Source organism: Austrofundulus limnaeus, unplaced genomic scaffold (genome assembly GCF_001266775.1).
Source record: "Austrofundulus limnaeus strain Quisiro unplaced genomic scaffold, Austrofundulus_limnaeus-1.0 Scaffold104, whole genome shotgun sequence".
Lineage (NCBI taxonomy): Eukaryota > Metazoa > Chordata > Actinopteri > Cyprinodontiformes > Rivulidae > Austrofundulus > Austrofundulus limnaeus.
Window position 1 is genome coordinate 59188 of NW_013952506.1, and position 11249 is coordinate 70436.

The 11249-nt window shown below is 40.5% G+C and overlaps 1 protein-coding gene across 1 annotated transcript in view; it reads left to right on the plus strand.

The window, feature by feature from the left end:
- Positions 1–608: 608 nt before the first annotated feature.
- LOC106521141 (unconventional myosin-Va) overlaps positions 609–11249 on the plus strand; it is a 21372-nt gene continuing 10731 nt past the window's right edge. Inside the window, exons 1-20 of the mRNA XM_014013571.1 lie at positions 609–775; positions 1023–1133; positions 1661–1832; positions 4893–5037; positions 5153–5309; positions 5392–5535; positions 7101–7182; positions 7301–7408; positions 7514–7620; positions 7801–8066; positions 8140–8221; positions 8309–8449; positions 8588–8713; positions 9071–9154; positions 9438–9563; positions 9680–9777; positions 9871–9957; positions 10034–10142; positions 10229–10440; positions 10517–10673. Coding sequence (XP_013869025.1) covers positions 749–775; positions 1023–1133; positions 1661–1832; positions 4893–5037; positions 5153–5309; positions 5392–5535; positions 7101–7182; positions 7301–7408; positions 7514–7620; positions 7801–8066; positions 8140–8221; positions 8309–8449; positions 8588–8713; positions 9071–9154; positions 9438–9563; positions 9680–9777; positions 9871–9957; positions 10034–10142; positions 10229–10440; positions 10517–10673 — 2541 coding nt within the window. The 5' untranslated portion in view covers positions 609–748. The remainder of the gene's footprint in view (positions 776–1022; positions 1134–1660; positions 1833–4892; positions 5038–5152; positions 5310–5391; positions 5536–7100; positions 7183–7300; positions 7409–7513; positions 7621–7800; positions 8067–8139; positions 8222–8308; positions 8450–8587; positions 8714–9070; positions 9155–9437; positions 9564–9679; positions 9778–9870; positions 9958–10033; positions 10143–10228; positions 10441–10516; positions 10674–11249) is intronic.

An 11249-nucleotide genomic window follows, 5' to 3' on the forward strand; every position in this document is an offset into this window, starting at 1 on the left:
ACGGAGCACCACCTGCACATCACCGTTCATTGTGAGCACCTGTGCACCTGCCAATCTGGTCTGTATCTAAAAACTAGCTTAGTTCGCGGGAATAAACGAAAAACTAAAGGACCCGCCATACGAGCTCATTCACGATATTTCTGATAAATATTATTTTAAAACATATATATGCAAAGGACTAAAGCCTAACAATACAGCCGCTTTATATTTTCTATTCTTTTACCGGCAGATTTTAATATACTTACATTTAAAACTGTACTCCTCCATCGCTTCGACTCTCGCTTCGTCCGCCATTACAAGAAAAAAAGAATCTCCGGTCGGGCCGCAATGCATTATGGGATATGCTGGGCCGGGAAGGTTTCATCAGAACTGTCCTTCAAATCGGGGAAAAAGAAGGACGTATTTGTCGGCCGCATCGGAGGAGTCTTTTTTGGTTTGGACGTCCTTCGTCGCGGCGCTGTGACGTATGCGGCCGACAAATTCGACCTTCGGAGGACCCGTCCTGCCGTTTTGGACACACCCGAGTTGACCACAGGGAGGCACTGTTGACCCGCGATAGCAGCAGCGAACTGCGCATGCGCAGTTTGACTGACAAGCAGCTGAAGCTGAATCTCCACTCAGGTCGGCTGGCAGCAGAGAGAGGACAGCTGAGGAGTTACTTTCTCTGTGGCGGAGTCTGAAACATGTTTTATTCTGCTCTCTGGGGGCAGAAGACGTCTCTCAAAGCCCGCTGAACAAATTAAAAGTCATGGCAGCGTCTGAACTTTACTCCAAGGTAGGACGAGTCCGATAACAAAGTGTTTATTTTATACTTAGTTTGTCAGGTAACTTTCCTTTGACAAATTAGCAGCTCCTTCAACACCTGCCAGAGATTCACCTCTACTTTTTAGTGTTCGTAATTATAAATGAGGAGTTTTAACCCACTATCCATCCACATAACATTGTCACTGTTGTAGTTTTTTACCTCTCAAATGACTGCGTTAAGCGCAGAAAACATCTGAACCGGTTTCTCCTTCATGCAGAACGCCCGTGTGTGGCTGCCAGATGCAGCAGAAGTGTGGAAGGCAGCCGAACTGGTCAGAGATTACTCTCCAGGCGACCTGACCCTGTCTCTGCAGCTGGATGATGGCACAGTGAGACAAAAACCCACTCATACACTCATTAAAGTCACACCCAGGGGGATTGTTGCACTACTAAAACTACTAAAAGGCTTGATGGGTGAAGTCACCTAGAGGCATGCACCTTTCTTTTGCAAAACTTACATGTTATGACAGACTATGTATGGGTCTAAGCTTGAACCAAAGAAGACAAACTGATATTTACAGCTCTGCAAAAGTGAGTGTTGAAGGTTTGAACGCTATGTTCTAAAAAAGATGGACTGAGAAACTTAAACGCTGAGGCTGAACATTCAAGCACAGCTGCTACCTCTTGGTATTATGTCGAGTTCGGACATGCACATCAGGTATGGAAATAAGGTTGAATATCGTGAGTGAACATGAACAGACCAAGCAGAGAATATTTTGCTCGTTTCACCTCAAAGCATAAAAACAATTTTATTTATATGTTGCTTTATTTTTTGTCTTTTTTTTTCATTGATTCACATTTTTAATTGTCAATTATATAAACTAAAAGATACATTATTCATTAATTTTTTTCCCAGAAAGTGGAGCACAAAATAGACCCCCGAACTCACAACCTGCCACCTCTCAGGAACCCAGACATCCTGGTTGGGGAGAACGACCTGACAGCTCTAAGCTACCTTCACGAACCAGCAGTGCTGCACAACCTCAGAGTGCGTTTCATGGACTCCAGGCTGATTTACACGTACTGTGGTAAAGAGCTTCATCTCTTTTGACTGCCATTATCACCGTCACTGTAGACTTTGGAGCCTTGCTCACGGCATAGGCTGACATAATCTGCAGTAACATTAAGCTGATTATTGTGATACCGTCTGCTTTTAAGGGAACACTAAGAGCATATCTTTCAGTCTAAATTAATTGACCGATATTTCTTTGTTGGTCCTTTTAAAAAGGGTAGTCACACGTGCCTGACTTCACTGGGGGTATACGTCAGTTTCAGGTGCTCCGTCCTGGCATGATTGCCTTGTGCTGCTTCCTCTCAGGCCAGTGTCAAAGAGGTCGACAGAAAAGGTTCTCTGATGTTCAGTCAATCATAAAATTGTGCAGACACGTAGGGAAAATGTAATTGTTTTGGCCTGTCGATGGATAGATGTGTTTCTGATGCCCTGAGGGAAATAGTTTTGTCACAGCAGATAATAAAGTAGCATGAGTCAGAAGTCAAAAGTCCTATTCACTGTATATGAAAGAAGTCAGGACCAGAATGATAACTGAGTATGGAATAGAAAAGAGATTCTAGAACACTAAACTAAATAGTAAATGACCAAATCTTAACACAGTTGTAGTGCAGTGTATGCTGATATGTATAAGAAGATATACAAAAAACAAAAAATATAATAGATTTTTCATATCTAAAGTAAAAAAAAAACTGCTGCACAAACATGAGCTGCTCTGCAATGAAATGGAGATCCTCGAAACATGCATTTTTTATGACAGCAGAGCTGAGTCTGCTGGCTCTGTGTCGGGTCATGAAGGCGTTGGATCGATTGTTTGAATGACAGCTGTTTGTCCCTCACTGACTCAGACGTCTTCAAGTTCAGTTCAGTTTTTCTTCCAGCTTTATTTCTGAGTTTGCTGAGCACCTCTGATGACCCGTCAACACAGACTGGTAGAAGATGTCTTGGTGAACCCGTTAGAGTCCTGCTCTTGTGATCAGTGTCAGTGGTGGGTTGTGGTTTTTTTGGGTTTGTGCACACCCAAGTACTCGCAGTTCGCGCTAACCTCCACCTCCTCACCCAGGATGTTGTTTGTCTTTTTCTCCTTCAGTCAGATCCTCTTTTCTAGAAACTAGACCTCCAAACGTAACCTGACAGCTGAAGCAGAGACAGGAGCCACTTTCACTGTTGACTGGTTCTAGTGGAAGTCTGAAGTCCTGCTCCCTCTACATAAACAAATTAAACATAGCCTTTGGTAAATAATAAAAAACAACACTTGTTGTCTCTTGTTGATTGGCATAGTACTAATTCCTGCTAGATGTTCAGATATAATTTTTTCTAATACATTTAGATGATCCATTTTTCTTCTGTACAATTTTCTGCATCTAACTCGTTCCACAATTTTGAACTATTTCAACAATTCTTATGTCAAAACATTCAGCTCATTTATGCAACAGGTACTATGACTTTTGGTATTTCAGCAACTTGTACTTTTCGATTTAGCCTTTTTTAAATTTCTTTTTATCAAATTTTTTATCTTATTGAAAATGAATGGAGTTATCTACAACAGTGTTTCCCAAAGTTGGGGTTGGGACCCAAAGTGGGGTCTCGAAACATCAAGGTGGGGTCCTGAAAAGATTTTCGGAATTAATTACATTTTTGCCTTAATTGTTACAAAGGAGTGAAGTTATTGTATTTAAAATGGATGTAGTATAAAATATTGTTATTATGCCCATGTTTAGTTGACCTGATACAAATGTTTATCATCCAAAAATAGTTGGGGGCACAGGTCTCTGCTACTGTTATTTTGTGGGTCAAAAGCTGAAACGTTTGGGAACCACTGCACTTTGGTTCCCAAAGTTGGGCTTGGGACCCAATTATGGGTCATGAAGCACCTTGGATAGTCTCCAGAAATTAATTTAAAGGGTAATAAAATAATTGCTGATGTAATATTTTCCTTTTAACTATTACAAAAACAGAAAATAAGCATAAATAAGTATTTATATTTGTGTACAAGCTGTTTAGATTGTCAAAAAGCTGTGTTTTTAGGGTTGTTAACAAAGTTCGTGTACTCAGACCAGTAATATTTGGGGTCACAAGTTTTTGCCATGAATATTTTGTGGGTCAGAAAATAAAATGTTTGGGAACCACTGATCTACAATACCCTTAAAAACCCTTAAAATGTATAGAAATCTTTGGTTCTGTATTTCTTTTCAACTTTTTTGTGCTAATTTTATTTTTTTCCTGTTTTTTCAGCCGTTCTTTTGTTCCTTTTAGTTATTCTTCTTTTAATTTAAATCCCTTTCGGCTTCTATCAGCTTTTTTTCTGCTAGTTTAAGCTTTTTTGGTTCTTTTAATTGATTTCTGCTAATTTTAGTTGTTTTTTTTTTGGCTAGTTTTTTGGTATTTCCAGCTAATTTGATTTTTTCCCCCATCTATCGTCACCTTTTATGATAATTTCAGCTTCTTACTGTTTAATTCAGCAAACATGCTCTTTCTGGGTCTTTGTGCTAGTTTCAGCCTTTTCAGCTAGTTTTTAGCTATTCTTGGCTAATTTAGACTGCTGTAGCTGTTTTGCAACATATTGCAACTCGTTTTTTTTCAGCCAATGTGAGCTTTTTTACTTGGACTCTCAGTGTGTGGTCTTTGCAACATCAGGAACAGATGATTCCTGTAGGACAGTTCACTCATCAGAACTTCTGTGACTCAGTGTTGGGTTTAAACTCGGAATGAACAGAAATGGAGACGGGATAATCTTCTGTGGTGCTCCTATGTTATTAGTCACCACATCAGACAGGATGCTCCCAGTTATCTTTAATTGGTTTGTCACCCTGTGATTTTTTAGAAGAGTTAGACCACTCTTAAGCTAATTTAAGGAGTGAGAGCTGTAAAATTTAGTACTAAAATATCTTTATTTTTTGCAAGTCTGTGAAGTTAAATGGAAGAAATGATTTGATTTCTTGAGTTTTCTTTAGCAAAAATCTTAGTATTGAAACATTTGATGCGTTTGGCTTTTCACAGTGGTTGGATTTCAAATTTCCATGAGTTTTCAGGATAATGATTGAATCTGAGTTTGAGTTTTTTCCCTCGTGGACTTCAGGAATCGTCCTGGTTGCCATCAATCCTTATGAGAACCTGCCTATTTATGAAACTGACATCATCAGTGCCTACAGTGGGCAGAACATGGGGGACATGGACCCTCATATCTTTGCAGTAGCTGAGGAAGCCTACAAACAGATGGCCAGGTTTGGACCAAACATAATACATTTTATTTCATATTTCAGAGCCACTGCTTTGCTCATTTGTCTTACAACTCATAAAGCCTATGTGTAATGTGTGCGTTCTTATATTGTTATATAGAGATGAGAGAAATCAGTCCATCATAGTAAGCGGTGAGTCTGGAGCTGGGAAAACCGTTTCTGCCAAGTACGCCATGCGTTACTTTGCCACAGTCAGCAGCACATCTGAGGAAGCCAATGTTGAAGAGAGAGTTCTTGCCTCTAGTCCGATCATGGAGGTAAAATTCACCACTGCAGGAAAATCTGGTGCAGATGTAAAACATAATTTACATTAGACAAAAATATCTTTATTTGATTAAGGCCTTTGGGAATGCCAGGACAACCAGGAATGACAACAGCAGTCGCTTTGGGAAGTACATCGAGATCGGCTTTGACAAGAAGCACCGAATTATTGGTGCCAACATGAGAACCTACCTACTGGAGAAGTCTAGAGTTGTTTTTCAGGTACGTTTAATCTGTACGTCTAACTTTGATTTAAAACTCAAGTGCATTTGTTAATAATCTGACATAAACTTAGCACAAAAAGGAAAGAGATTTGTGTTTGACATATTCTTTGTTGTAGTAATGCTTCTTGGCAATAAATCTTACACCTGATTGGCAGCACCTGGGGGTACCAGAAACTCAAAACGTGTCAATAACAACAACAAAATAAGCCGTTTTGGCATAGATTTGGCAAATTTTTCATGTGTGCAACCCACAAACTCAGCTCTACTGCTTATCCTTTAAATAAGATAAGAGATAAGATAGAACTTTATTGATCCCACAGTGGGGAAATTTGAACATTACAGCAGCTCAAAACAGTGCAGTTGCAGTAACAGGCTGCCTGCCGTGGCGCCAACTTAGAAACAAAGAAAAACTGGGAAAACACAAGGGAAGGGAAGATGAAGAAAAAAGCAAAAACATCATATATCAACACTGTGACACATTATGGTGTTTATGAAAAAAACCTCTGCATAGAGCAAGATTATTAGCCAGAGGAGTATGTGAGTTTTAAGAGGCTCGAAGAATCCAGTCCCCAAGGCCAGCGCAGCCTAAGTTCAGAATATTGATGGTCAATTGTTCATTCTGTGCGACCTCGGCTTCCTCAGGAATCAGATCATATGGGGGGTGGGGGGCGGTCAATGTCTTTCAACCAGGAAGGATTTTGCCAACAGATCCAAGGCCGTTGCCGGGTAGATCCAGATTCTCTAATCAGTTGTTTTGGGAACAGAAGGGACAGGCAGACAACAGTTTTCCCTCTGCCTTAATGTCTGCTGATACTCTCAAGGTGGCAAATCCAATCAGGCAAAATGGTGTGGACACATACTGCCAAGTCGATTCATCATCTTTCTCCAAGATGAATTACATCTGGCCAGCAAAGTCCAGGGACCACAGCCGGCCCGTGGCCTTCCATAGAATCGCTTGCAGACTGAGTCCAGCTCGCTCAAGGCCCAATGTCCGAGTGCTGATAGAATACAGCCGTCCATCCAGTTTGTCAGTCAGCCAGAAAGTGCAAAGCCACCAACGCTGTTTTGTAGAACACCAGGAGACCACCAAGCCAATCTGTAGAATCCACTGATCGGAGTCCAAATCTATATCCAGAACAGAGAAGAACAGAGGTCCCACCTTTGACGTGTCCTCCCATGGAAGAAGAAATATAAACTTTGTTCCAAAAAATTTATTGAGAGACCAGCTAACCAAGTCCATAAAAATAAAAATATCCATAATTTCTGGATTCGGATGAAAAATGTAGAGAAGGCTCCAGCAGCAAAACAGGGAGAGATAAGGCAGGGCAGGAGAAATGCATGTTCCTTACGAATGTGGCACCATTTAAAAGGGTCGTTAATAAACTTTTGAACAGTATGAGATTTATTGCCAAGAAGCATTGTTACAACAAAGAAATAATCTACCAAACACAAATTTCCTTACCTTTTGTGCTAAGTATTTCTGTTTAAGTTTAAATTTATCAATGTAAGTTCTGCTGGTATTGTTCCTGGTTACTCTTCAGCATCTGTTTGCATTTGTTTTAGGCTCATGGAGAAAGAAACTACCACATATTTTACCAGCTTTGTGCCTCTTCACATCTACCAGAGTTCAAAGCCTTCAAGTTAGGTCTGTGAGTTTGTAAATATATATTTATTTTTTTGCATATGATTTAATTTAAATGATTGCTTTAACAAAATAACGATATTAAACATGACATAAAAGAACAATGTGTTTTGTTAAAAAGGTTGGGCTGACGACTTCTGCTGCACTAACCAGGGTCAGAGTCCCGTCATTGATGGAGTTGATGATTCCAAAGAGATGCGCAGCACAAGGAGAGCTTTCTCATTATTAGGTTATTATTATTATTATTATTATTATTATTATTATTATAAAGAAAACTATTATTTTTTATTGCTCAACACAACTGATTATGTATTTTTTTTTGTTTGTATTGTAGGAATTGGTGATGGTGAACAAATAGAAATTTACCAAATTCTATCAGCAATTCTTCATCTCAGCAATGTGGAAGTGAAGGATCAGTCTGCAGACAGGTGCAGCATCTTGGTAAATAGATTATCCTTTCATTTAAAAACAAAACAGGATAATAGAGATTTTTAAAAGTGACTACTGCAGGTAGAACTTCTCAGATCAACATCAAACTGAACTGCTCCTTTTTAAGTTGTGCTAATAATACATATGTGAGACTTTATCTCAGCGAGGACATTACTGTTGGTGTGTTTTCAGCCAGATAATGCCCACCTGATGGTTTTCTGTGAGCTCCTGGGGGTGCCTTGTGAAGAAATGGCCCACTGGTTCTGTCACAAGAAACTCAAGACGACCACAGAGACCTTCGTTAAGCCCGTTTCCAAAACGAATGCGGTCCACGGACGGGACGCCTTAGCCAAACACATTTACGCCCGACTCTTCAGCTGGATTGTGAACAGTATTAACGTCGCTTTGAAATCTACGGAGAAACAGAACTCATTTATCGGCGTTCTTGACATTTACGGGTAGGCTTTCTCATGATTTACTTTCTTTATTTCCAACACAAACTACCCAGATGTTCTGAATTTTTTTTTTCAGGTTTGAAACGTTCGACATCAACAGCTTTGAGCAGTTTTGCATTAATTATGCTAACGAGAAGCTTCAGCAACAGTTCAACTTGGTACAACTCTTTCTGCTCAACAAGATTCTATTTCTTCTTCTTTTTTAAATCTTACAGCACTTCATGTTTATCTATCACTCTCTGCAGCATGTGTTCAAGCTCGAGCAGGAAGAGTACATGAAAGAGGAGATCCCCTGGACTTTAATCGACTTCTGCGACAACCAGCCCTGCATCAACCTTATCGAGGCCAAGCTGGGCATCCTGGACCTCCTAGACGAGGAATGCAAAGTAAAATGGCGCTTCTATTTTTGTCCCTCTAGAAGTCTGTATTTTTTTCCCCTCCAGTCTCTGGACTCTTTTTGTGTCTGTGGAGGTTGTGAGTAATGCCGTGACTAAGTGATGTGTCAGCTTTTCCTTTTTCCACAGATGCCCAAAGGCTGTGACGACACGTGGGCTCAGAAGCTGTACAACACCCTCCAGAAGCAGAACGCTCACTTTGATAAACCCAGGTTATCAAACCGGGCTTTCATCATCCACCACTTTGCCGACAAGGTGATACTTGAATTTTCTGACACACGGTGAGGTGGCAGTGCAAGTCCAGTGGTTAGAGTAACCCACAAAAGAGAAATTTCTGCAAGTTGTTTGTATATGCTTTGACTCATCACACGCATCATTTTTCAGTTAAAAAAAGTTTAGTTAGAAAAAATGCAAAACATATCATAATAGAGCATATCATAAATTTGGATATGATGCAAATGTTCAGACTCATGCATCCTGTTTAGGATTGCTGTATTACACTCATAATGACTTGTGTTTACTAATTACAAGCACACACAATCTCTAATTTGACACTGCCAGCATTAATTTGAGGATTCTGCTCCTCAAAGTGGTGCTAATTGTTGTTGGTAGGTGGAGTACCAGTGTGTGGGCTTCCTGGAGAAAAACAAGGACACAGTCAATGAGGAGCAAATCAACGTGCTGAAAAAGAGCAAGGTAAAGAGTAAACACGTCTCAGTTTTAAGCCATGATTTAGATGTTCCCTTTCGATGTCAGTAAGTTTTCTGTGACATTGGATTTTAATGCTTCAGTGGCAGGATGCTAAAAAGAAATGACTGTTGAGTAACGTTGTGTTGAAAGTTTGTGGGCACAACACACACCCTTGGATTGTTCAGACACAACTATTGGAGGAAATGACACCCTTTTAAAAAAAATAAATGTTGAGTGTTAACAGCACCACCTGCTGTTCAGTGACGCCTGCTGGTTGTGATCCTTTCAGTTTGATTTGCTGCTGAAGTTGATGGAGGAGGAAGAAAAAGGCAAAAGTTCTACCAGCAGATTGTCTGGCATCCTTGGAAGAGCTGGGCAGAGTCAAAGGGATACTAAGAAGACAGTTGGACTGCAGGTGAGACTGTTACTGCCAGGAAACATCACTTTTTATTGTTTTTTCATGATCATAGAAGCTGCATCCTTTTATAAAAAATGTTTCAAAAGTGATCAGCATCATTACTTTGTTTTCAGTTTCGACAGTCTCTACACCTGCTGATGGACACGTTAAATTCTACGACGCCTCATTACGTACGTTGCATCAAACCAAACGACCTTAAAGCCCCGTTCACGTGAGAATTTGTCCGCTTGCTTTTGCTTCGTGCCATTCTCTTCAATCACGAATGAAAGACTGATTCATTCACGCGTTTGTTTTCTACATGAAGCTTGGACTCTGTGAGGGCTGTGCAGCAGCTTCGTGCATGTGGCATACTGGAAACGATCCGTATCTCAGCAGCGGGCTTCCCATCTAGGTACCACATCAGCATCACTTTGTAAACATGCGTAGAACCTGTGGTATACTTTGAGTTTATAATATAATTACTACAGATGGACCTATCAGGAGTTCTTCAGTCGGTACCGTGTCCTCATGAAGCATAAAGAAGTGCTTCCTGATAAAAAACAAACCTGCATGAACCTACTGGAAAAACTGATAAAGGTATGCATGAAAACATTTCAACTCATGACAACTTAGGCTTTTTCAAAGTAATAAACTTAATACTGTGTTTGTTTTTGTTTTATTAGGACAAGAGGAAGTACCAGTTTGGCAAAAGCAAGATCTTCTTCAGAGCCGGCCAGGTGGCTTTCCTGGAGAAGCTTCGTTCAGACAAACTGCGCCTGGCTTGTGTCGACATCCAGAAGACGATCCGCTGCTGGCTCGCCCGCAGAAAGTACCTGCGGATGAGAAAATCTGCCATCACTGTTCAGAAACACGTGCGGGGTCATCAAGCACGCAGGTGTGTGGAGAGAGTAACCAACAGTGTAAAAATAAAAATAGATTAGAAGCTGCATTTAAAGAATTTCTTTCATTAGGTTTGTGATGTTTGTGAGGCGGACCAGAGCAGCTGTTGTCATTCAGCGAAACGTTCGAATGTGGACAACAAGAAGGCGCTTCCTGCAGCAGCGCTCTGCAGCTATCACTATTCAGTGTTTGTGCAGGGCTCACATGGCCAGAAAGCTCTACTATCAGGTACGTTTGATGGGAACTCGAAGGATTTGGATTTCTATTTGGATATGTCCTCATGCTGGAGGTTCTACCAGTTTTGTCAAACCTCCAGTGTGATCTGCAGTCTAAATGAGAACTCATTATCCAGATTTGGTATTCTTGAAAGGTTGGATCTGGATAAGAATCCAAATTTCTTTGAACAGCTGGGATAAAAGATAATAAAAGATGATGGATTATGTGATCCTGGAGAGCAAAAAGGGGATTTCAGAATCTGGAAAATTTTGATCCAGATTATATGTTTTGAACAACTGGCTCCAGAAGCTGTTTATGTAAGAAAATCAAAGAGTCTGATATATTCCTTCAGACTGTAAAACACCCAGATACCAATCTGTCTACAGATCCCACAACCCAGGGAGACCCAACAACAAATTTGGTTATGGCTTTTTGCCAAATGCTCCAGAACACCCTCCTCCTCAGATATTTATTTGAATTCTTACTGGTCTGAGTTGTTTCAGCAAGGGCGAGTGGGTGTGGTCATAAAGTTATGGCTGGCTGAGGGGTGTGTGTGTGTGTGTGTGTGTGTGTGTGTGTGTGTGTGTG